The sequence below is a fragment of the Carex rostrata genome, chromosome 4 (assembly GCF_964058835.1).
Source record: "Carex rostrata chromosome 4, lpCarRost1.2, whole genome shotgun sequence".
NCBI lineage: Eukaryota > Viridiplantae > Streptophyta > Magnoliopsida > Poales > Cyperaceae > Carex > Carex rostrata.
The window spans coordinates 9,475,982-9,503,505 of NC_135921.1; the positions used below are offsets into that span (position 1 = coordinate 9,475,982).

Genomic DNA, 27,524 nt, shown 5'->3' on the forward strand with positions numbered 1-27,524 from the left:
AAAAAGCAGTGGACTATTTCTGTTTAGTCTGGTTCGATCTAGCTCTAGGCGGATCTCGGATTAGTCCAGTCCGGATCTAGTCGAGTCTCGGGTTAGTGCAAAACGGATTTGGGCGGTCTAGTGGAAAAATTCAGTCCAAACCCTTGCTAGACCTGTCTCTTGGATTAGTCCGGTCCGAGAGTCTAGCAAAGATCAGGTCAGTCCGGGTCCGGTCCATAGTTCAGGCGGTTCAGATCTGGACCCTCGGTTTTTTCAATACACTAGGTCCATGTAAGGCAGCTTGAATCACAACAGGCCTCATTAAATAGATAACGTCGCCCAACCTCCAAAACAATTCTCCGACAAATATTATAAACAGAAAAACCCAACCAAAACCCCACTCAAGCCTAATAAATGGCATTAGCCATATCTCGGTGGACCACTCTTGACTCTGACATCCACTCTCCGCCTCTCTTTCTCACGTATCCACCGTCCATTCCTAATCAAACGACTTGGTTGCATCTCCTCCCACTCCGAGATGTCTTCATCTGTGGAGAACACCGGCGCCGGGAAAATGACGGCCCCGTACGGCTCGTGGAAGTCTCCGATCACCGCCGATGTAGTGTCCGGCGCCGAGAAGCGTCTCGGTGGGTTCGCCTTAGCTGGAGATGGCCGCTTAGTCTGGATCGAGTCACGCCCGGAGGAGAAAGGGTACCCACTGTGTTATTTTTATATTTTTCTTGTTTTCCAAATGTTGTTCGGGGTCAAAACAATGGCGACCCTTGTCCTTGTGGATTGTCAACTTTTGAGTCATCTAAATTTTAGTCGATGCTATTATCAGGTCAATGAAATTAAGTCTTATCCAACCATCAAAAAAAGAAAATAAGTCTTATCAATTTGAACCTCCTTTATAGCACTAAAGAAACTTGCCTGAGGGGAAGTTCGCATCCCCTGAGATATCTCAAAATTTTGAGTTGATATGTGGAAAATCTGGACCGTTCATATCTTTTCTGCCTGAGTCTCAAAATTTCCAGATGCTTTTTGGGGCAAACTGCAGCATACCCTAGCTTTTGAAAAAAAGGAAAGAACAGATGCCCATGCATCAACTTATGGAAGTGTTTATAATTCTCCGTGCATCTCTTTTAAGTACAACTACAGAAGAACTAATACCAGACTTGGATAGGCTATTTGTGGAACTAAATTAACCTTATTGGAGAAGTTATATGCTTAACTTTGATCTCTCTACCCTTTCCATATCTTGGTACCTGCTGTACAAAAAGTAAGCCAACAAGCTGCAAAAATTGTAACAGTAAATGAATTATCAATATTGGTATATACTTTTTAGGGAAAGGAAATAAATTGACACTCTTAGAAATGCATATCTTTTTTATTTATAATGGCTTATCTCTTATGCTGACAAAGGAAACTGATATTTTCTAGTAGTACATACAGGAAAAAGAAAGAAAAATTACCATCCTATCCTACTTATGAAATGTCTAACTAGCTATCATTAATCCTTAACCTAACTGGTTCTCAACCCCACTAACACCGGAGTGTGAAGCCAGCCCCACTGGGAGTGTGTATCCTTTGAGATTTCTCATAATTTGCGTGACCGACGTGTCCGGTGCCTATTCGGGGATAACGCTGGGTGCCAGTATTATTTGAGGTTTGAGATTCGTGTAGAATGTATTTGAACAGTTGAGATTCTCCAAAAAGTCACGCAAAATATGAGATATCTCAGAGGATGCTAATTCCCCCACTGGACCAAGCATCCTCGTCAATTGCATTAACCACCCAAAAAAACGACAACAGTTAATTCAAAAATACAGACTGGCGAAACAAAATCTAAAGCAAAAGATATTACAACACAAAAGCAATGATTAAAATCAGGTGCAGCGCCATCCTCCTGCTACTCCAAGTTTGAGTTCGAGTTTGTTGTCGACACTGTAGTAGCACCGGACCAGTTGGCAATGGTTCCGATTGATTGGAAAAATGCTCCATTAGATATTGGTATCTGTCCGATATAGGGAAACCGAGATAATTAGATAGCCTCAAGATCTCAAACTTTTGCAAATACCCCTCTGAAAACATAATTTATTAAGATCTCTCCATGTAGTTAGTCTCGTAAAGGCATATATGACTATATCTACAACTTAACAAAGTTTTAAATGAAGAACAAAAATTTCTGTCTAACCCCTTATTACCAATTAGCTTAAGAACAGCAAGTTACACCTGTCGGTGATGTCTGGCAACGAAGCTTAGAGTGTTGCAGCTTAAGAGTTTAAGCTGTGCTAAGGAGGAGATGTTCGGCTAACAAAGGCTTAGAGTAATGAAGCTTAAAGTGTATAAAGGTGCTAAGGAGGAGCTCTAAGGAGGCACTTTTCCCTAAGCCTGGGTTTTTATTGGCTTAAGAATTTGCTCTAAGGAAACTTAAGAAAGGTGCTCCAAGCTTGTTTAAGGAATTGTTGTTCGTCTAGCTTAAGCAACTAAGGAAACTAAAGCCACTCTAAGGAGGCTAAAGCCTTGTTGCCGAACATGACCGTCAGCATTAGTAGAATAATTTAGGAAACACACATTTATAAGATACAAGTGAAGATGACGAAAACATAGCAGCATGTACTAATCTTAATTCTAATATATGCTTGTCAGAAATGTGTGAATGCCACCTTGGGAAATCCTTGTGCCAACTAATATTATAAGCCTTGTTGGTGTTTGATTAGAAAGATAAACAACAACTACTTTATAATACAGTATAAGTTTTTCATTTTGAAGAAAGCTAATCACAATTGTTCTAGAATGGGCAATTTTGAAGTTGTGAAAATGTTTAAAATGATACTTTGGATGTTTCCAGTCCTTAGCTACTTTGTAATATAGTATGGACTATTGGGTCCATTACTGCGATGCTTTCTATTCTCCGAGCAAAGATTTTGATAATTTTTTTTTTTTAGCATAGCAGCTTCTTAAAACTTGGCATCATTTTTGTCAGTCAAATATATAAACTCAGTAACCTTGTTGATATTCGGAATGCTACAGGCGTGCAGTTGTAGTTAAGGAACCAGGAGAGTCAGAAGACGGGCCTGTGGATCTTATACCCGAAAATTTTGCAGCTCGGACTCTGGCGCAAGAGTATGGTGGGGGCGCTCTTGCAATCAAAGATAGCACTTTGGTATTCTCAAATTATAAAGATCAACGTCTGTACAAGCATTCGATTGGAGGTAGAGGGGATAAAAATTTCCTTATGGATTAATTTGCTTCCAAGCAACAGCAAAATTTCAAAGGAGTTTAATTTCTTGAAATGCTTTTGTCAACAGGCTCATCTCCGGTACCTCTTACTCCAGATTATGGAGGACCTTTAGTGCACTATGCTGATGGGGTCTTTGATCCTCATTTCAATCGATATGTTACTATAATGGAAGGTGAGTAAATGTATGAAATTACATAGTTTCATTTCTGCTTACAATCGTCAATTGTAGCATCTGATGTTCAAAAAAATTCAGATTGTCGAGAGAGCAGCTTGAACCCAGTTACTGCAATTTCTGCTATACCATTTGCAGATGGAGACATTCAAGGTGAGACTAAATTACAGTAAATAGATTCTTTTTACCTGAATAATTAAAGGAAAACTTGTGGTTGACTTCATTATTCGTTTCTTTTGTTTTGTTTTTTGTTTTTTTTGTTTTTTTGTTTTTGTATTTTTGTGTGTGTGGATTTGAAAGAACCGAAGCAACTCATTGGTGGCAATGATTTCTACGCTTTTCCACGTATTGATCCGAGAGGAAAACGGATAGTGTGGATGGAATGGAGCCACCCGAACATGCCTTGGGATAGATCACAAATTTGGGTTGGTTGGTTCTCTGAAAACGGGTACTTTAACAGTTTAACTAGCTACTGAATTTAATTCTCTGTGACATAGTATTGGAACTAACTCATCTTATTAAACTCAAAGCATGACCCTTGTCTAGCTTTGAGTTGCATACAATTACCGATTTTGATTTTCTTTTCTTTTTCAATCTTTCTCTTACAGAGAAATAAGCAAACGGGTCTGTGTTGCTGGTGCTGATCCTACTGTAGTGGAGTCTCCTACTGAGCCCAAATGGTCACCAAACGGTGGGTGCTATCATATAACAGAAAACCTTTTCCATTTTGTCTGGCATATGTAATGTGAGAGTTCTGATTGATACATGTAAACTTGTAGGAGAGCTGTTCTTCATTTCTGACAGAAGCAGTGGTTTTTGGAACATATACAAATGGGTAAAAGTTTCTGATAGTATATAATAAACTACCATTTCCTGATCATCATAAAGATGGTGATTCTTGACCCTAACCTGACTCAGCCTCTTTATGGTTGGCCCAATGGACTAGTCAGTTGGGTCTGAGTCAGGTCTTTCCTGAGTTGACACATTTCAGTATGGTTTAATAGGTCATCATCCGTATGAACCTGTTTTACCTTTTGCCTGTATAGATGTAGAAGGGAAACTAAAAATTAGGATGTTTGTAGACTGGAAGGAAAAGCAATTTTAAGGTTAGGTCTATTGTATGAACTGGAGGGAGAATATAAGAAAACCACCTCTTTTCCGCACTGGGATTTGAACTGTTTCGTATTTTAACTGGGCCCAAGGCCTACTACTCACAACTTATGCCAATAGCGATGACCAAAGTACAATATCTAATTTTTTAGTTTTGTCAGGTCAGGTTGGGTGCTTCTGGAATCATTGTAATCCTTGGCAGGTTGGATCGGTTCCACCTTATTTTGGAAAGTTTTGAGCCTACCCATTGCCACATCATCATAAAGATGGTGATTCTTGACCCAACCTGACTCAAACCTCTTTATGGTTGGCCCAACGGACTATTCGGTCGGGTCTGAGTCAGGTCTTAGGACATTGACACATTTCAGTATGGTTTAATAGGTCACCATCCGTATGAACCTGTTTTACCTTTTGCCTGTATAGATGTAGAAGGGAAACTAAAAATTAGGATGTTTGTAGACTGGAAGGAAAAACAATTTCAAGGTTAGGTCTATTGTATGAACTGGAGGGAGAATATAAGAAAACCACCTCTTTTCCGCACTGGGATTTGAACTGTTTCGTGTTTTAACTAGGCCCAAGGCCTACTACTCACAACTTATGCCAATAGCGATGACCAAAGTACAATATCTAATTTTTTAGTTTAGTCAGGTCAGGTTGGGTGCTTCTGGAATCATTGTAATCCTTGGCAGGTTGGATTGGTTCCACCTTATTTTGGAAAGTTTTGAGCCTACCCATTGCCACTCTATAATAAGACTTAGTGATGTTAGAAAAGAAGACCATGTAAGTAGTTTTTCCTGTGCCTGTTTGGAGATAGGTTGAAGACAAAAATGAGGCTGTTCCAGTATATTCGCTGAATGCTGAGTTCACTCGGCCCCTTTGGGTATTTGGTATTAGCTCTTATGATTTTCTCGAGAATGGTGGTGTAAATCATATAGTGTGCAGTTACAGGTATTGCGAACTGTTTGTTCCAATTTTCTTTTCTTTGCCTTTTGCATTTCTTGGGGTATATTAACCATGAATTGTGACAAATCTTGTGCAGACATCACGGTCGATCATACCTTGGGACTCTGGATCATGAATCCAGTTCCTTTACATTGCTCGACATTCCCTTCTCTGATGTCTCCAACATTGTATGTTCCTGAACTTTCTAGTTATCTTGGGACATTGTGCGTGTGTTTTATAAATCAGTTAATGTCCTATATTGTTCAGTTACCTCAACTTTATTTCATTTAGGTCTCTGGAAAGGACTGCTTTTATGTGGAAGGTGCATCTGCAAGTTACCCCTTGTCCATTGCTAAGGTTAGGTTTATTTTGAACTTTGACTCCTCAGATTGCACAAGTTGCAATAGCTCTTTTTGAGTGAAAATTAATGTTCTTATTCTTGGTTTTTTAGTAAATGTCAATGCCAATTTTCAACTCATTTGCATTTTTATTGTTTAGTGCCCTGCTCAAATTTTGACTTTATTTGTTACATTCCTTAAATGCCAAATAGCAGGGCATTTGTTTGGATCAACTGTTCTTTTCTTTCTTTTTTGTCTAAAATGGACCCTGTGGCCAATTCTCTCTCAGTTGCATTTGCCAATATCAATAACTGATTACTTTTCTCTGATATGAACTTACTGTTGAATCTCTTCCTTTAAAATATAAAAACAGAAATCTATATAAAAAAAATAAGGAAAGTTTGACTGAACTCATTGAAATTGAATGAATAAAAGATTGAATAAGAGTCAGTCAGTTAGACGAGACTAACTAATAACTAAACAAAATGTTATTTTCTCTTCTTCTTTATTATTTTTTTTTTATTAAAAGAGTTGATTAGATTGCTATCGAACATTGCTTTTTGCTTGGGTCCTATGCAAATGATAAGAAAAAGTTTGCAAATTTTACATTTATGAAACCACCTACGTATAATTCTGTGGTTTCCACTAAAAATAATAGGCAAATTGCTCAAATATTTGACCCAGATCCTGATATCTACCTTTTCCTTGGGGAAAATACCTAATATTTATAATGCTTTGGTAGTTAAGGGTCAAGATACTGTTGGTGGGCAAATTAATGTTACTTGTGAGATACAACAATCATTAGGAGGTAGAGTAATGTGCAACTTTGGTTAACTGTGCTGAAAATTGTATTTTATCCTTGATAGGTGACTTTGGATGAGAAGCTATCGAAAGTAAAAGAATTCTCCATTGTCTGGTCATCCTCGCCTGATTTAACCAAAAACAAACTGTACTTTAGTACCCCTGAAATCATCGAGTTCCCTACAGAAATCACCGGTCAAAATGCCTATGCTTACTTCTACCCCCCTACTAATGGTGACTTTCAAGCTCCGTCGGATGAAAAACCACCATTGTTGGTCGAAACCCATGGTAATTTACCATACTCTTTCTATAAGATAATTCTTGTAATAATTTTGTTTTTGTACGTGTGTTCATGTTTTTGATATTTAAAACATTTTACAGGAGGACCTACTGAAGAAGCACGTAGTACATTAGACCTAAATATCCAGTACTGGACTAGCAGAGGTTGGGCATTTGTGGATGTTAACTATGGCGGAAGCACAGGTTAGCATTGTATCGTTTACGTCACCTGTTTTACAAGATTTCTAATTGTTGATAAATGCATTGCATTTATGAAGGTTATGGGAGAGAGTACCGGGAAAGACTCTTGGGCAAATGGGGCATTGTGGATGTGAATGATTGCTGCAGCTGTGCTAAATTTTTGGTAGGCTTTGTATAAAGCTTCTTTGTAGAGTGTGAATCTCAGGACTGAAATCTGAATTTGAACAGTCAACTCGTGCTTCTTTTTAAGGTTGAACAAGGAAAAGTTGACGGAGAAAGACTTTCTATAATGGGCAGGTCGGCTGGGGGATACACAACTCTTGCTTGTCTTGCCTTCAAGGATGTATTCAAGGCCGGTGCCTCTTTGTATGGTGTAAGTTACCATCCAATGTAATCTTTTAACATGTCAAAAATAATCTTAAAAAATGTAACCTTTTTATATTCTATTATTTTCTGGTTTACAAACTCTTCTCATTTTGCAAAAAGAGCAGGTGGCGGACTTGTCTTTGTTGACAGCTGAAATACATAAGTTTGAATCATGCTATATTGACATCCTTGTAGGTATGCAATAGTAGTATATTTCCACCAAACTTTTGTGATGTACGTTAATTCAGTCTGTTAAATTTTTCAACATTTCTAAGTTCTCCTTGGATTATTCCAGGGAGCGAAAACGAATATTTTGAGAGGTCTCCTATCAACTCCGTTGATAAATTTTCATGTCCAGTGATTTTGTTCCAAGGACTCGATGACAAGGTATGAATACACGAACAATTCATTCTGACAAAATCAACCAAATAAATGTTCTTCCTGGCAGTGGATGTTTCATTAATTTATATACTTTGATCGGTTGCAAATGGTGTTAATCAGGTTGTTCCACCAGATCAAGCCCGTAAGATTCACAAGGCATTGAAAGATAAAGGAGTGCCTGTTGCTTTGATCGAGTATGAAGAGGAACAACATGGGTTTCGTAAGGTACTTAAAGAAATGTGCAAATTATACTGTGTTAACTATTTTTTTTACAGATTTAGATTTCTTTTAGATGGGTGATTACTGAACTGATGACAATTCCTTGTCTTGGAGCAGGCTGAGAATATTAAATTTACACTGGAGCAGCAAATGGTGTTCTTTGCACGATTAGTCGGCCACTTTGATGTCGCTGATGATATCACTCCGATTAAAATTGACAATGTTGATTAACTGTCTATTACTTTCGATGAATTAAGATCCAGTGGGGTACCCTACCGTGTAGAATGAGATCTGCATCGTCCTTTTTAACCTAGCACGAATCTTAAAACGGACCCCTTACTGAAATTATCTCGGCTCAGCTGGGAACTTATTCTACCATGCAGTACCCTAGAGAATATGCTTTCTATGTTTACCCCCGGCTGTTCAAATAAAAGTTTTCTCAAAAGAAAAATAAAAATCTGATAGAACATTTTGTTGATTACATCTCTCTTTGGTTCTATTAAAATGATTTTTTTTTCTAGTTTCTGTACAGTAAGAACTTGAGATCATAGGAAAGTTCTCCTATGCAAGTAAAAAAAATGAAAAGAGTAACCAATGATCATAGAAATGCTATATATATTATAATCTGAGTCGCAAAAAATGAAGGTAGAAACATGCTGAAATCAAGATTGGAAACTCATAAGAACACATCGGTTATGGATTTTAAATATATGCCAGTTAAAACTTAAAACCTGATATCATCAAAATTGCAATTCTCATAATTTTTAGAACTCTAAATTATGTTTTGAATAACATACTATTGAAAATGAATCATACTTTTGTATTGTTGGATTTGTTTATCTTTTATTTTGCTTAAAAATATTTTGTTCATTTATTATTATGATTATTGTTGTTTAATAAATTGTGTCCTTATTTTTAGTTAAAATATATTATGTTAGATTATATAGAATGTAATTGCATAAATATTGTTATTTCCAAAAACTTGTCAAGAACTTTATACGTTAATATTTGTTGGTTTATATTTTATTTATATTTTGATGGACTATATAAAATCCTAACAATTCAACTATAAACACATGATAGGCAAATTTAAATACCTAATATTTTAAGTCTAGTGCGAAACTATTTAAATATAACACCTTGTACGATCAATTATTATGTAACTGTTACATTGTTAACATCCCAAGTTTTTTTTATTATAAAGCGTTGCCGTGGAGAATTGTACTTCGTAGAGAGGTGTTCATGACTTCATGATCGGCTCAGTTCGACCAATAGTAATTTGTTTAACTAAAAGTTTTTCAATTTTTAGAAATATAAATCGACTACCAGAATAGTTCGATCAACCGAATTTATTAATCTGAACTTTAATTTGATTATCATATTAATATGAAAAATTTAGTTTATAGGTTCAAATGGGGTTCGGCTAATTTGCTGCCGGCGGTGCTGCCACGTTTTATTTATTTTGTGATGTCCAAACAACAAATCCAAACCGTTAGATGTTTAATCTATACTATAATCTACTTGGAGACCAAATTTTACATTTTTTGGAATTTTTTTACTATTTATTAAGCTGGTTTGAAAACTGTTGTTTTCAGTAAATTTCTGCAACATTGAAAACAGCAGTTTTCAAACCAGCTTAATAAATAGTAAAAAAAATTCAAAAAAATGTAAAATTTGGTCTCCAAGTAGATTATAGTATAGATTAAACATCTAACAGTTTGGATTTGTTGTTTGGACATCACAAAATAAATAAAACGCGGTAGCAAATTAGCCACAGCCGGTTCAAATGTCTCTATTTTTATGTATTCATTATGTTTTTCTTTTTAGAATCACAGTAACTTAAAATGTAAAATTTAAATGTTAAAATAAAACAGTTAAATATAATCTATGCCGTGTCTTTATATATTTTTATTTTTATAACTACAATAACTTAAAATATAAAATTTAAATATCAAAATAAAATCGTTACATATGATCTATATCATGCCTCCATTAATTATGCTTTCATCTTTAGAACTACAATAACTTAAGATTTAAAATTTAAATGTTAAAATAAAATCGTTAAATATGATCTATATTGTTTTCTCTTTGTACAAGTAAAAGATTACGATATTTTAATTTTGTTTAATAAATTTCAAGAGCTTGTCCTTGTTAATTTTTGTAAAACGAAAATCGAAATGTAGTGTATGTAGAAAAAAAATAAAATATATCATATTTATAATTTTATTTTGATATATAAATTAAAGAAAATTATTACAAAATTGAAAAGTGAAGGGTAGAGGTGCTATTGGGTTGGGTAGGATTCAGATACTATTATATTTGGACTCGTACCCTAAAAGTGTTCGAGTCTGAATTTTGATCCATATACTTATTAGTTTCAAATCGAGTCGGATCTGGATCTGGATACCTATCTACCCGTAGATATTTTGGGTCCAGTCTTTTGGTTCCGAGTAGATAGATACCTATAGCTTGTTTGTGGATTACCAGGTCCGGTTTGGATCTGAAGCGGGTTTGGATCTGGAGCGGGTACATGTCGCAACTCACAAGCATTTGAGAAACCCTTTACGTTTAAATATAATTATAATTTCTTAAATATCCAAATATAATATATTATTATAATATAAATTAAAATCTGATTCAAAATATTGAAGGTGATCAGATAATTTTAGAAAATAAAATATTGAAGATGGTGATTTCATTCTATGGTTTCAAAAATCAATGAATAAAATATTAATACCAATTTATTTTAATCAGCGAAAAGCATAATAAATTTCAATGATCTCTGTAGAAAGGTAGATGTATGATAGACAAAGAGATCAAGAAAGAAATTAATTAGCTTCAAAAATTTATAGACAAAAGATGAACGTAACATTTGATTTCAATGATCTATGCGAAAAGAGCAACAAATTTCATTTAAAAAATTAGAAAATACTGCAAATGATTGTCTTTTTATAGTTATTAATATATGTTTTTATATTAAATAATTATAAAAGAAATGGTATTATCATTTTATCGGGTATTTATACGAGTACTGGGTCGAGTTTGGTTATGGGTTGAATAATTAAATAAAATTCATATCCTACCCATTACAGTATCGGTTCTGGTTCGGATATTAAATTATTAATTTTGTAACCGTACCTGTAATTTAACCGGTTATATTTTCTAAACCATACCCTATCCAAATTAATCGAATCCGGATCAGTTTCAGTTCAGATTCGGTTCGGTTCTGAATTGGATCCGGCTAATAGGGTAAAAGTAGCAGAAGGAACAGGAAAATAAACTGACAAGGGAATAAATGAAACCGTTATAACCGAAACTCCATAGAACTTGGGAACAGTTGCCTATCGATTATCATATCCTATATTCATATACCTGCTCCATTACCTCCTCTCTGACTGATTTGTCCACTGCTAACAACGCTGTCTTTTCAACCTTCCCCAGATGTCCTATACCGAGAAAACAACAGCACCGTACGGCTCATGGAAATCTCTGATCACTGCTGACGTGGCATCGTATGCTGAGAAGCGTCTCAGTGGAATCGCCGTTGCTGAAGATGGTCGCTGCTACAAGAATATCTCTTGCAGCTGACTGGAACCAAATTGAATCAGTTCTAATGAAGAACGGTAGGAATTAAGGTGGAAATTGAGAATACAGAGGAAATAAGTGGTAAAGAACAAGGTTAGAACTTTCTGTAAATTTGATACTTTTCTTGATATCCAGAACCATCATTACATCTGTCTTATATAGACGATTCAAACAAAACTAAATTTGTTAAAAACAGTAAAGAATTGACTCCTATTACATCTCCACTTGACACATGGCTGCCACATATGCAAAATAAGCTGAAGTGGCGCTGTCTGAACTGAAACACTAAAGCGATTATTTCTTCTAACTACTCTGGACCTTATTTTAATTGTGGGTCCCAGTCACAGTCTCTCTTCCTTTTTAAACTCATCTGACCGAGCTTGCTGACCTTCTTGCCCGCATCTCCTTCTCCTATTTTCCTCCTCCAATAGCCCAACAACCACTCTTAATTCACCCAAATCAGATTCATTTCGTTGCACTCCCCCTCCCTTAAACAAATTCGTGTCCTCACGAATAAAATCTGAAAATTGGCGAGCAATTCGATCATAATCTTCCCAAGTGGCGTCCTCACGAGATTGATTTTGCCATTGAATCAAAATTTGAGCTGCTGTTGCGTTTCCCTTCTTCACCATTTTTCTGGCCAAAATCAATTGAGGTTTCAGATTTGAATTGACTTCTGGACCAAGCACGGGCAGCATTGGAGAAGGTACCTGGTTATCTCCAAGCTTTTCCTTTAGCTGGGATACATGGAAAACCGGGTGTATGACCGAATTAGGTGGTAAGCTAAGCCAGTACGCTACAGTACCGATCCTTTGAACAACCTCAAAAGGCCCGTAATACTTTGAACTCAGTTTTGGACTGCGCATCCCAGCCACTGAAATCTGTCGATAGGGCTGAAGTTTCAGGTAAACCCAACTTCCCACCTCGAATCTTCTTTCGGTACGGTGTTTATCTTCATTCCGCTTCATCCTTTCTTGAGCTTTAATCAAATTCGCCTTCAATTGAGCAAGAGCTGTCTGGCGATCTCTCAAGTAATCATTTACTGACTCGACTTGGCTTCTTGGAGCACTACCCAAACCCAGCTGAGGAGGAGGGTAACCATATAGCGCTTCAAAAGGTGAAACTTTGATAGCACTGTGATAATTCGAATTATACCACCATTCTACCAATGTCAAGTAATTAACCCATCTCCCTTGCTTATCGTACACCATGCCACGTAGATAGGCCTCTAGACACTGTTTCACCTTCTCGGTTTGGCCATCCGACTGAGGGTGATATGCCGTGCTCATGTTGAGCTGAACCTCTAGCTTAGCCATTAACTCACGCCAAAATCGACTTGTAAAAATTGGATCTCTATCCGATACGATACTGTTAGGTAGACCATGAAGCTTATACACCCCATCCATAAACGCTTGAGCTACAGTGGATGCTTTGAAAGGGTGACATAAAGGCACAAAATGGGTGTATTTGGTAAAGCGATCAACTACAACCATGATTACCTCAAACCCCTTAGATTTAGGAAGACCAGTAATGAAGTCCATCCCTATGCTCATCCATGCTCCCTTAGGTATTGGTAGGGGTTGGAGAAGACCAGCTGGAGCCGTATGGTCAGTTTTGTTTATTTGGCAATTCCCACACTTCTGTACATACTGATGCACTGCCTCTTTCAGCCCAGGCCAAAAAAACTGTTTCTTCACCCTTTGATATGTGGCATCAATACCAGAGTGACCTCCTAAGCAAGATGCATGCAGTTCTCTCAAAATTTCTTGTCTCCAATTGCCACTACCTCCCACACAGATTCTAGTTTTGTAGTATAATACCCCTTGGTGTTCTAACAATTTTGTATCCTCAGCTTGTTGAGGTCCTTCTCTCACTTTCTTTTTCAATCCTTCACTCCACTCATCCCCCATGTAACTAGCTCTTATTTCTTGTACCCATTTAGGTATTAACTCCGTCACTGCCATCACTTCACTCTTTTCTTCGAGTTCTTCACCATTTTGCCCCTCTCTTCTTGAGAGTGCATCTACTACCTTATTTTCTGCCCCCTTTTTGTATTCTATTTTGTAAGTGAGACCTAACAGCTTGCTTAATCCCCTATGCTGCATAGGCGTATTCACTCTTTGCTCCAACAAGTATTTTAGACTGATCTGATCAGTTCTGATTATGAACTTAGATCCTAAAAGGTAATGCTTCCATTTCGTGACAGCAGTATAAAGAGCTAGAAGCTCTTTCTCGTAGGTTGATAGTGCTTGGCTTCTTACTCCCAACTTCTTACTCAAAAAAGCAATAGGCCGCTTGTTTTGCATTAGAACTGCTCTTATGCCAATCTGACTGGCATCAGTTTCAACTATGAAAGGTTGGCTAAAATTAGGCAGTTGGAGTACAGGAGCTAACACCATAGCCTTCTTCAACTCCTCAAATGCCTTCTGAGCTTCATGGTTCCATTTGAATGCATTTTTCTTGAGCAGTTCAGTCAATGGCTTGGAAATTACCCCATACCCCTGCACAAATCTTCTGTAATAGCCGGTGAGCCCAAGGAAACCTCTCAAGTTTTTTTACTGTTTGTGGTACTGGCCAGTGCATCATCATCTCTATCTTGTTGGGATCAGTTGTCACCCCTTCCTTGGAGATCAGGTGACCTAAGTACTCCACTTGATTGACAGCAAATGAGCACTTTGACATCTTCACATAGAGCTGGTTTGCTTGCAGCACCTGGAGAGCTTGCTTGAGATGCTGCATATGTGATTCAAGATCCCTGCTATACACCAAAATATCATCAAAAAATACAAGAATGAATTTTCTGAGATAAGGTTTAAAAAGGCTGTTCATGAGGGCTTGAAAGGTGGCAGGAGCATTAGTTAACCCGAAAGGCATGACTTTAAACTCGTAATGGCCTTCATGGGTGCTAAAAGCAGTCTTGTGTACATCAGCTTCATGCATCCTTATTTGGTGATAACCCAATCTCAGGTCCAGCTTGGAAAAGAAGTGGGCCCCATGCAATTCATCAAGTAAATCATCAATAATCGGGATAGGGAACTTGTGTTTTATTGTATCCTCATTCAGCTTTCGATAATCTATGCACATATGCCATGAGCCATCCTTCTTCTTCACCAAAAGCACTGGAGAGGAATAGGTGCTGGTGCTTGGTTGAATAAATGAATTTTGGATCAGCTCTTGCACAATTTTCTCTATCTCAAGTTTTTAGGAATGTGAGAAACGGTAAGGCCTTTGAGTAAATGGTTTAGAATCAGGTTTGAGCTCAATTTTATGATCAATAATTTTCTTGGGAGGAAGGGATTTGGGTTCCTCAAAAACTGACTGAAATTCAGCCAAAACAACCTCAATTAAAGGCTGAAAAACTGAATCTTTGGAGACATTTTCCTCCTCCAGCTTGAACAGCTGCCCATACCACATTTGACTCCCCTTCTTCCATTCTTTGCATATATCAATCTCTCCTTCATACATTTGAATTTCAGCAGCATCTCCTTTATTGACCAATTTGATCTTCTTGCCATTTTTCTTTAGTGTCAGCATTCCTTCTCCTAAATTCATCGTTATGTCCCCCATACTAGCAATCCAGTCTACCCCTAATATCACATCATACCCTTGGCAATCTAGCAACCTCAAATTTGCTAAAAAATAGATGCCCTTGTAGTGCAAAAACAACTCCCTGACACAGAATTAGAAATCACTCTATTTCCCATAGCACATCTTACTGTTAGAGGGGTAGTATTGGTAGTAGGCAAGTTGAGACTTTGGACCAGTTTAGGGTGGATGAAAGAGTGTGAAGCTCCTGTATCAATCAGAACACAGATGGGTATATCTTGCATGGAACTCGAATATCTGAGGGTCTGACTCAGATTCGAGTTGCTGATACTGTTTAGAGTAGCAATGGGTTCCTCTTCCATGTACTCTTCCTCTTCTTCATTCAAGAGATCTTGTTCTACTTCCTCAACATTCAACATATGGAGACTCTTACTACACTTGTGTCCATGAAACCACTTCTCCCCACATTTATAATACAAATTCATTGCTTTCTTTTGCTCAATAGTGAGGCTGTTATGTGGTTTTGGATTTGGGTTTGTGTCAGGCCATTTCTTGGAACTAAAATCAATTGGTTTAGTGATCTTAAAGGGCTGAAAAGGTTGAGATTTGAGGTAATTGGGTTTCTTCACTACCACTTCCATTTCCAAAGCTAGGTTAAAAGCTGCATTCAAAGTTTTAGGTTTGAAGAGGTTGATTGGATTTTGCAACTCTTCTCTCAGCCCACATACAAAACTCCACACAAAGAAATAATCTCGTTTAATGCAGGTTTCAGATACCAGTCTAGATTTGGCCTTTTGGAACTGTCTGATGTACTCTTCCACATTACCAGATTGCTGAATTTTCTTGAATTGCATCACAGGATTGGTACTGCTTCTAGCTTTCACAACAAGAATGAGACACTTTTCGCAATGATAAAAAGTGACTTTTTACGACGGACTACTCTCATTGTTCAGCTTTTTCTTTTTGCGACGGACGACCGTTATAAATGCATTTTTTTCCCTCGCAAAAAGTGTCTACTTTGTTGTAGTGTTTGAACCTCTCAAAGACTTCTTCTACCAAGATTTGCCATGGAGGATTAGGGTTTTCAGTTCGGTAACAGCTATACCACTCTTTGGCATCTCCACGAAAATTCATGGATGCCATCCTGGTTTTGTACATCTCAGATGTCTAGTATACCTCAAAATAGAAATTGCAATCCTCATACCAGTCAATGGGATTAGTATCATCAAAAACCGAAAAATCTAATCGGGGTAGATGAACTTTTTGTGCATGTTGTGGATTCCTTTGATGATGGGTCTCTCTTCTGATCTCAGGCCCATCAGTTCTCTCCCAACCCGGTGAGATGCTTTTCTCCCGATCATTGTCTCTCCTGACGTGCTTACGTCCTCTCACGGATGTGCTGCTACATTCTCCTTTTTCTTGTGGCTGCCTGGAGATCCATTCAGTGAACATTGTGGTTAACGCATCGAGTTTAGTGTTTGTTTCTCTAATCGCCCCGTCTACCCGGTCAATACGCTCATCTCTGATTTGAAACAATGCCTGCGTCTCCTTGGTGAAATGAGCTAGTCTCTCATTGACGGCTGCCACGTCACTAGGTTCCTCATCCTCTGGATGGTCATTTCTCTTCGATCTCGGCATTCTTGCGGAATCTTGATCACTCAGACCTGCACACCCAACTGCGATCTTGCAGCTCTGATACCAAGTTGCTACAAGAATATCTCCTGCAGCTGACTGAAACCAAATTGAATCAGTTCTAATGAAGAACGATAGGAATTAAGGTGGAAATTGAGAATACGGAGAAAATAAGTGGTAAAGAACAAGGTTAGAATTTTCCGTAAAATTTGATACTTTTCTTGATATCCAGAACCATCATTACATCTGTCTTATATAGACGATTCAAACAAAACTAAATTTGTTAAAAATAGTAAAGAATTGACTCCTGTTACATCTCCACTTGACACATGACTGCCACATATGCAAAATAAGCTGAAGTGGCGCTGTCTGAACTGAAACACTAAAGCGATTATTTCTTCTAACTACTCTGGACCTTATTTTAATTGTGGGTCCCAGTCACAGTCTCTCTTCCTTTTTAAACTCATCTGACCGAGCTTGCTGACCTTCTTGCCCGCATCTCCTTCTCTTATTTTCCTCCTCCAATAGCCCAACAGCCACTCTTAATTCACCCAAATCAGATTCATTTCGTTGCAGTAGCCTAGTCTGGATTGATCCCCGCCCCGAGGAAAGAGGGTACGCTATACTGCTCTTCTTTCAATTCATGCAATACTTTTTCTGAAAAAAAAATATATATATATATATTCATGCAATACAATTTCGTATAGAAAAGCAAAAGTGTCGATTCCCTCAGGATTTCATCAGTTTAATTAGTCTAAAATTACATTGCCGATGCACATGATATATATACTTAATTAAGCTAATTAAGTAGTTATTTCCAGTCAATCCGGTTGAGTGTCATGTATCCTTTTGCTTATACTAGCAGATTTTAAGCTTATCGCACTGGGGGCATAAGGTTCATGAAGCCTTCCAAGACCAAGTAAATTCACTGGGAGTTAATTCAAACTTTCCCTTGTTGGAAAAAAATCCATAGATGAAATGTCGTTGAAGTAATTTGTAAATCTTTTAGGGGCCAAAGAAATATTCAACCGCCTTATAAGCATCTAATTGCGCCACCCGCTACATATACAACATGTATAAAAGAACACCAAGATCTAACACAGAGTAGAAGAGAATCCCCTCTCAATATGAGCCTAATCCTAACATATAGCGACTTAAGTATAACAAATCAAAGTTCAGTCACCTATTGTGATAGGAGGCAAAGTTTAATTAGCATCTTAACAAGAAATTTACTCTTTAAAAGATAGAGAGCCAGAGAGGTAGATAGGTTCTTTATGGTACTTAAGTTTTTTTTCTGAAAATAAAAATTTACTCGCTTCTTTAACTTAGTTATAATGGTTTTTCAGACGTGCAGCTTTAGTTAAGGAGCCAGAAGTCTCCGAGCATGCACCTGTGGATCTTATACCAGAAAATTTTGATGCTCGGACTCGGGCCCAAGAATATGGTGGGGGTGCTTTTGGAATTAAAGATGACGTCATTATTTTCTCAAACTATGAAGATCAACGACTATACAAGCATTCAATTGGAGGTAGGATTGATGCACTTTTTATATTTGTAATAACAGAAAAAACCACCATTCCATGCTTATAAAAAGATGAAACCACCATTCTATGCTTATAGAAAGGATTAAGAAATTTATATTATATTTAAATAAGAATAAGAGAAACCAAAGTTTGGAGATGGAATTCTTTGATTTTTTGGTAACTATCCATGTATCGAAAATTCTCAGAAGCTAAAAATCTAATGAGTGACATATATTTATTTGTGTATGCAGGTAGCTCGCCGGTTCCTCTTACCCCAGATTATGGGGGGGCCATTAGTACATTATGCTGATGGCGCCTTCGATCCTCATTTCAATCGTTATCTTACTGTTATGGAAGGTATTCAAACATGCAAAATCAAGTTTGTTCTGCTATTGGTTATAAGGTACAACTTTGACATGATCTCCTACTTTTAATGTTTTGCAGATTGTTGCCAGAGCAGCTCAAACCCAATTACTACAATTGCCACTTTATCCTTGGGTGATGGAGATGTTCAAGGTACTAATGCATAATTGTTATAAAAAACTAATGAGATTTTCTTTTTTCTTTTGTTTATTAATTCTTCTTCATTTGGAGTATTGTTTGCACATTGTAGAGCCAATGCAGTTGATTGTGGGCAGTGATTTCTATGCTTTTCCACGTGTCGACCCTAGCAGTAAACGGATGACATGGATTGAATGGAGTCACCCAAACATGCCTTGGGATAGATCACAACTTTGGGTTGGCTGCTTCTCTGAAACTGGGTAATTTGCATTTAAATTTATAACCTATAGCAGAGAGTATAAGGAATTTTTTTATTTAGAAATAAAATATTATTTTCTGCTGGAAAGGGAAGGAATCGAGTTGATTTTCAAAAAATAGGTAACACCGGGCCAATATTTCAGTGCAAAATCAGGGATACTTGTTACACCGGACCATTGCTATGGTGTAAGCTGTTTTCTGACCTGGCTCCAAAATTGGTATACTTGTTATACCGGAAAAATTCTTGCACCGCAGCAATGATCTGGTGCAAGTAGTTTGAACTAGAAAAATGCTTGCACTGAGTCTATTTTTCGAAAATCAACTCGATTCTTTCCCTTTCCAGCAACAAATAAATTTTTATTTCCAAATAAAAAAAATCGAGTATACTAATCAAGCTAATAGCAAAATTGAAGCATACAGTCATGGATGCTAATGCTTTCACTGAACTATACTCATAATGAGTTGTCTTGATATAATTTTTACAGTTAATCTCATTCCCACTGATAGAAACAATGGTTTTGCAGAGAAATAAATAAACGAGTCTGTATAGCAGGTGGTGATCCTGATTTAGTGGAGTCCCCTACTGAGCCCAAGTGGTCTTCAAATGGTATGTGATTACAATCATACTTCCAGCTAATATTAGATTACTATTTGATGAGCACATTCATGACTATAAATGTAATTTCTTCAGGGGAATTGTTCTTTATTACTGATAGAAACAATGGATATTGGAACATACACAAATGGGCAAGTCCTTTATGATCAAAATTTTCTATAGGAATATAAAAGCTTGCACAAGCATATATGCTTATAGTACTATATAGATTCACTTGACAGTAAACACACATGCATGTCTCTCTTCCTGGATATAGGTTGAACATAAAAATGAGGTAGTTCCAGTTTATTCTTTGAGTGCTGAGTTTGCAAGGCCCACGTGGATATTTGGTTTTAAAAGCTATGATTTTCTCAAGAATGATGGTCAAAACTATCGCATTGTCTGTAGTTACAGGTATACTTCATTAAAATGGTATAATTGCCTATCCTATCCCTCTTATAGGTTTCACATTATTTTTGCATACTCCTGAAATTCTTCATAAATTGTAACTTGTTTAGGCAAAAAGGCCGATCATACCTTGGAATTCTAGATCCTGAATTGGGTTCTTTTTCAACGCTTGATATTCCCTTCTCTGATGTATACAACATTGTATGTCCCAAACATTTTTTATTTTTTTATTTATGGAGCTGCAGCTTTAGTTGTGTTAACTTAAGAGTGAATTTGATTCAGGTATCTAGAAAGGACTACTACTACGTAGAAGGTGCATCACCAAGTCAGCCATTGTCAATTGCAAAGGTTAGATTGATCTTAAACTGAAGTTACATGGATATATAGTAGGGGTTTGAATAGTTAATGAGTTATCGAAGTTAATCAACCCACTCATGTCATTGTGTCAATAAAAAATCATGTCCGTTGAAAATTGAATAGAACCAAAAGGTTAATTAGTAACTAATAAATAAAGTGTAATATGGGTAATGGTGTAACTAGAAATAATATCTTATAATCAATTCTTCTCTCTTTTGTATTATTTCTATTTTTTTTGTTTAAGGAATACTTGATCAGTAACTATTCATTAAGTAGCTGAAGTTCTTTTAACTCTCTTTTAGGTAACCTTGGACAAGGAATTATCAAAAGTAAAAGAGTTTGACATTGTTCGGTCTTCTTCACCTGATTTATCCAAATACAAATCATACTTTAGTTTCACTGAGGTAATTGAGTTCCCCACAGAGGTCTCTGGTCAGAGTGCATATGCTTATTTTTATCCTCCATCCAATGCTGATTTTCGAGGTCCATCAGATGAAAAACCCCCGCTCTTGGTCAGAGCACACGGTAATTTTTTCCATTGTATATAATGCAGTATTTCCAGAATTAATGCAGCAATATATATTTTCAGGGCAGAGGTAGGAATTTTTTCTACTCGGATCATTATTGTGAGTCTCTAATTACATGTCATAATTGTAGCTTAGTTTTTTCATTTTTACAAGTATGGGGGTCAAAAGTGCAAAACTTTTGTGAATAGTATGGGGTCAATTGTGAGTCATCTATTAATTGGTCTTAAAAATTGGAATAAAATCTTAATAACTTCTGGTTTTCGAAGAAAGGACAGTTGAACTGGCCAGTATATAAGATTTGCTGATATTTAGTCCTTAAGTTCTTGTTTGGTTAAGGACTAAACCGAGGAATAAGGGATTTAGTCCTTGCTTAGGCCGCCAAACACAGAATAGTCAGGCCAGTTTAAGACGGGCGTAGTCCTAACTTTAGACTGGCCTACTTGTTTTTATTGTGGGGCCTGCTGTGAAGGTTTTTGATGTTTCCTCTCTCCTGCTTAACTTAGGCCTTCTTAACTTTAAGCCTCCACCAAACAAAAAAAAAGCTTAGGTCGGCCTAACTTGGAATAACCAACTTGGACCTGCTTAACTTTAAGCCTGCACCAAACATGCTTAAGGTTTTTAGGCATGTTTGAAGATATTTCTAAATGACTTCCGATTATTTTTTGTTAACAACTAAATCATTATGTCTTGGCAGTTCTCTTTATAATATTTCTTAAATGTTTTAAAATTATTTTACAGGAGGGCCTACAGGTGAAACACGCTCAGTGTTAAATCTCTCTATCCAGTACTGGACAAGCAGAGGTTGGGCATTTTTGGATGTTAACTATGGTGGAAGCACTGGTCTGTTGTTCATCGTTTTACATATATATTTTTTATTATTTCTTGGTTCAAATATTTTCCATATTTATTTTGGACAATAAAGAACAAATAGCTTGATAAATTGCTTGCATTATTGAAGGTTATGGGAGGGCATATCGGGAGAGGCTCTTGGGACAGTGGGGTGTTGTGGATGTGAATGATTGTTGCAGCTGTGCTAAGTTCTTGGTACATTTTCATTCTTGACAAAGCTTTGGGGAAAAGTTTTTGGAAGAATTTCATATATACTCCTCAAAAACCTCAAAATTACGTATTTTCCCTCTAAAATTCATAATATCATATTTACCCTTCTAATTTCAAAACTCACAAATTTATGTAATGTATTGACTTTTATATTAAAATGAATTTTAAATTTATAACCTGTTTAAGAGATATATTTAGTTTTCTAATTAGTCGGGTTTGAAAGCAAATGATTCATTTCCTTTTGAGTTGTGCCGAATACACAAGCATATGCCTAAAGGCCACCGTGTATGCGTCACTAGTAGAAAAATGAACCATTTGTCCTTGGAAACTGATCAACTAAAAGACAGAACATTTTTCTTACACAACTACATATTTGTATTTTTTGATAAAGGGTGAAATGAGTACTTTATAAATTTAAAATGAGTTTTAATAGAAAAGTCAATAAATTAGATAAATTTGTGAGTTTTTTAAACTAAGAATAGTAAATATGATATTATGAAGAGGGGGAAATATGTAATTTCGAGATTTTTGAGGGGTATACATGAAATTCCCCCAAAAATTGTAATTGGTGTCAAAATTTGACGTCAAATTAAAAAATTGGCTGTGTTTTCTTCAAGGTTGAGCATGGAAAAGTTGATGGAGAAAGGCTTTGCATCACAGGAAAGTCAGCCGGTGGATTTACGACTCTTTCATGCCTTGCTTTCAGGGATACATTTAAAGCTGGCGCTTCCTTGTTTGGTGTAAGCTAGCATCGTTGTAATAATTTCTTCAAGTTTTTTTTTTTCATTTTAAGTTATTTGTTTTGCTATTTGTTTTTTTTTGTATTTTTAAAAGCTTTTATGGGTTATTGGAAGTATTATGAAGAAATCTTCATTTAAATAGATATTCATTTTAATATGAAGAAAAAAAATTATTTTGATGTATGCAGCTTGTGTTGTTTGCTAAAAATGCAGGTGGCTGACTTGTCTTCGATGAGTGCAGAGACTCACAAATTTGAATCTCACTATATCAAGAACCTTGTGGGTAAGAAAAATATTTATGACCAAAAGTACAGGAAATTATTTTTTCTGAGCAGATAGTCTAATTATTTTTTTTCCTTAATATGTGATCATTCAGGTAGCGAAAAGGATTTCCTTGAGAGGTCTCCCATTAACTATGTCCACAATATTTCCTGCCCAGTGATTTTATTCCAAGGACTTGATGACAAGGTATAATTACAAAGTTAACTCATCCAATTGCAATGAAATATGCTGTAAACTTTAATCCAGCAATGTTGGTGCCACTTAATACTCAAATTTTACGTTGGAATTGGAATAATGCTGACATTGATGTAGTAGTGTTATAATTTTGCTGTTGTGAAAATGTATTATTATTCAGGTTGTGCCACCGGATCAGTCTCAAAAGATAAACAAGGCCTTGAAGGAGAAGGGCGTACCTGTTGCATTGGTCAAGTATGAAGGAGAACAACACGGGTTTCGCAAGGTATTCACTTAGTCTTAGTCAATTTGTTCCTTGGTGTTTGTTTGATTGAGACCTAAAGTTTCGGAGGTCTAAGTTGGTTATGTCATGTCATAGCCTAAACTATTAAAGAAATAATATTGACTAAAGACGATGGGAAAAAAAAAGTTGGATAGGCGCTGCCATTAGGGCTTGTAGGGGAGACTGACATTGGGGCTTGTAGGGACAGTGTTTTAAAATGCGGTTTTGTTCATGCATGCGGAAGGCCACTGCATACCGCATATGCGGTATGCGGACGCATATGCGGATTTTCATGCGGATTTATATATGCGGATTTTAAAATAAAAATTCACGTATATATATATAGAGAGAGAGTGTGTGTGACTAATGTGCATTTGTATGCATACGGTCCAAATTTAAAATTTTAAAATCCAAAACGTCGATCCGAACCGTTCATCTTATTCTCCATATTAATATGTGCTTGGAGACCAAATTTTACATTTTTCTGAATTTTTTTACTATTTATTAAGTCACTTTGAAAATTGTTGATCCAACGGTGGCTGCTGATCCGCATGGGAGGACTGCATGGCTGCATATTCGGACCGCATGGCCGCATTTTTAATCCGCATATGCATTTTTTTATTCCGCATGGCCGCATATTCAAACCGCATATGCGGCCGCATGCTCAAAACCGCATGGGATGACTGCATGGCCGTTCTGAGCGCGGCTGCCGACCGCATACGCATATGCGGCCCATGCGGCCGCATTTTAAAACACTGTGTAGGGGAGACTAATTTTTAAGCCACCTAGAGTGGTGGTTTAAATCTTTTTTTTTAGGGTTAGTGGAAAATATCCACTAAGAAAATATGAACCTCTTATTTCATAGTTTATGCCTCAATCAAACACCAACTATACTATTTTGAGTGTTTTAAAATGCGGCCGCATGGGCCGCATATGCGTATGCGGTCGGCAGCCTTGCTCAGAATGTCCATGCGGCCGCATATGCGGTCCGAATATGCGCTCATGCGGAATAAAAAAGGGCATATGCGGATTAAAAATGCGGCCATGCGGTCCGAATATGCGGCCATGCAGACTGAAATACGCGGCCATGCAGTCCTTCCATGCGGTTTTGATAATTTTATTGTATTTTAATTAAAATTTATATGAAAAAAGTCAAAAAAAACTATTGTTGGTTATGTCATTATGTGAAAATAAATTCAAATATATGAATATATATATATATATATATAGAGTATGGCTAACGCGCTTCCTCTAGCATATGAGCCGAAATGCTTCCGGTGAAAAGTTGAAATTTTAAAATCCAAAAAGTCGATCTGAACCGTTCATCTTCTTCTCCATATTAATATCTGCTTGGAGACCAAATTTTACATTTTTATGAAATTTTTTACTATTTATTAAGCCACTTTGAAAATCGCTGATCCAACGGTGGCTTGCCAAACAGTAAAAATCAGAAGCTACCGTTGGATCAGCGATTTTCAAAGTGGCTTAATAAATAGTAAAAAAATTCAGAAAAATGTAAAATTTGGTCTCCAAGCAGATATTAATATGGAGAAGAAGATGAACGGTTCAGATCGACTTTTTGGATTTTGAAATTTCAAATTTCCACCGGAAGCATTTCAGCCCATATGCTAGAGGAAGCGCGTTAGCCGTACTCTATATATATATATATATATATATATATAGAGTTAGGCTGGGGTGCTATAGATAGCATAGTGGCCTCTATGCTACGGCTCAATATTCGAGTTTTCAAAATTCAAACGGTCGATCCGAACCGTTCATCTTATTCTCCATATTAATATCTGCTTGGAGACCAAATTTTATAATTTTCTGAATTTTTTTACTATTTATTAAGCCACTTTGAAAATCGCTAATCCAACGGTTTTACTGTTTTGTGCAGCCACCGTTGGATCAACAATTTTGTAAAATACTTAATAAATAGTAAAAAAATTCAGAAAAATGTAAAATTTGGTCTCCAAGCAGATATTAATATGGAGAATAAGATGAACGGTTCGGATCGACTGTTTGGATTTTGAAAACTCGAATATTGAGCCGTAGCATAGAGGCCACTATGCTATCCATAGCACCCCAGCCTAACTCTCTCTCTATATATATATATTTAATGGAAAATAGCAGTGTTTTAAAATGCAGTTTTGTTTATGCATGCGGAAGGCCACTGCATACCACATATGCGGATTTTTATGCGGATTTTAAAATAAAAATTCACGTATATATATAGAGAGAGAGAGGGATGGGCTATGGTGCATTGCAATGCATAGGCCATGGTGTGCATTGGACCATAAATTACCGATTCAAAGTCCAAATGACCGATCCAAACCGTTCATCTTGTTCTCCATATTAATATGTGCTTGGAGACCAAATTTTACATTTTTTGGAATCTTTTTACTATTTATTAAGCCACTTTGAAAATCGCTGATCCAACGGTGGCTTCTGATTTTACTGTTTCAAACAGTCACCGTTGGATCAGCGATTTTCAAAGTGGCTTAATAAATAGTAAAAAAATTCCAAAAAATGTAAAATTTGGTCTCCAAGCACATATTAATATGGAGAACAAGATGAACGGTTTGGATCGGTCATTTGGACTTTGAATCGGTAATTTATGATCCAATGCACACCATGGCCTATGCATTGCAATGCACCATAGCCCATCTCTCTCTCTCTCTCTCTCTCTCTCTATATATATAGAGATAGGCTAATATCAAAACGTTTGCACCAACTCCTCCCGTGCAACCAAGTCATTTTCCGATTTGCAAAGTCCAAACGACCGATCCGAACCGTTAGATGTTTAATCCATATTGAAATGTGCTTGGAGACCAAATTTTACATTTTTTGGAATTTTTTTGCTATTTATTAAGATGGTTTGAAAATCGCTGTTTTTATTAAAATTCTGCACCACTGGAAAACAGCGATTTCAAACCATCTTAATAAATAGCAAAAAAATTCCAAAAAATGTAAAATTTGGTCTCCAAGCACATTTCAATATGGATTAAACATCTAACGGTTCGGATCGGTCGTTTGGACTTTGCAAATCGGAAAACGACTTGGTTGTATGGGAGGGGTTGGTGCAAACGTTTTGATATTAGCCTATATATCTCTCTCTCTCTCTCTCTCTCTCTATATATATATATATACGTGAATTTTTATTTTAAAATCCTCATAAAAATCCGCATATGTGGTATGCAGTGGCCTTCCGCATGCATAAACAAAACTGCATTTTAAAACACTGCTATTTTCCATTAAAAATTGTTCATAGTGTTTTCTGATCTGGTGACCTTTTCAAACAGGCCGAGAACATCAAGTTTACATATGAGCAACAAATGATGTTCTTTTCACGATTAGTGGGGCACTTTGATCTGGCGGATAACATCACTCCAATTAAGGTTGAGAACTTCAATTAAACTGCTGATTTGTTGTACAGTTTCTGTTTAGTTTTATTAGTTTGGCATGCCTCGTTTCTTCCCCGGGAATTGCCCTGAAACAAAAGTTTCTGCATTCCATTAGTTAAAAGAATATTTCTGTAGTTATATGTGTTGTTAAAAATGAAAATCTCTTCTTTTTATGGTAATGAGATCTTGAATCTTGTAGAAATTTCTTATACATATATAGATCGACATAATTTTGTAGGCTATTAAACTCAAAATTGAGATCCCATCGAAGTGTGGAGCCTCCATAATTGCAACATTTTCATTGCTATTTTTTTTTTTCCAAAATAACACCACAAAAAAATTACCAAGTAATAATTAAATTGCTGACACTCTAATTAAGCCTATTCTTGCATAACAGTGAAATACTTTCCTTTTTAACTAGTTTAAGAATATTTCTTTTACCGCTACCAAAAAATTCAAGAAAGATAAACGAAGAGAAAAGACCAACAGGTGGAATTAGTATAAGGTCAATTGCGAGTTCTTAATCTAGTTCTTAATGCAGACTTGTTTTAGTTTTAGTTTTCAGTCGACGAGCACAAACCAATGGATTACTCGAAGTTGGTTCTAAAATCCAGAAAG

At 36.5% G+C, this 27,524-nt stretch overlaps 1 protein-coding gene and 1 pseudogene across 2 annotated transcripts; both read left to right on the forward strand.

Moving 5' to 3' along the window:
- Nucleotides 1-345: 345 nt before the first annotated feature.
- On the forward strand, nt 346-8,508 carry LOC144553131 (dipeptidyl-peptidase 5-like). The gene is made up of 18 exons (XM_078301231.1): nt 346-690; nt 3,013-3,194; nt 3,291-3,395; nt 3,477-3,548; nt 3,696-3,843; nt 4,004-4,086; nt 4,175-4,230; nt 5,320-5,453; nt 5,545-5,635; nt 5,739-5,804; nt 6,652-6,874; nt 6,968-7,069; nt 7,144-7,229; nt 7,317-7,439; nt 7,558-7,627; nt 7,728-7,819; nt 7,934-8,038; nt 8,150-8,508. The coding sequence occupies exons 1-18, from the start codon at nt 518-520 to the stop codon at nt 8,261-8,263; spliced, it is 2,025 nt and encodes a 674-aa protein (XP_078157357.1). The 5' UTR covers nt 346-517; the 3' UTR covers nt 8,264-8,508.
- A 2,906-nt stretch (nt 8,509-11,414) lies between these two features.
- LOC144553132 (putative dipeptidyl-peptidase 5) lies at nt 11,415-27,122 on the forward strand (annotated as a pseudogene). The gene is made up of 19 exons (XR_013511325.1): nt 11,415-11,591; nt 17,374-17,410; nt 18,142-18,323; nt 18,570-18,675; nt 18,763-18,834; nt 18,932-19,079; nt 19,602-19,684; nt 19,769-19,824; nt 19,950-20,086; nt 20,191-20,281; nt 20,363-20,428; nt 20,740-20,962; nt 21,703-21,804; nt 21,923-22,008; nt 22,641-22,763; nt 22,977-23,046; nt 23,140-23,231; nt 23,401-23,505; nt 26,805-27,122. The product of XR_013511325.1 is annotated as a putative dipeptidyl-peptidase 5 (transcript).
- Nucleotides 27,123-27,524: the final 402 nt, after the last annotated feature.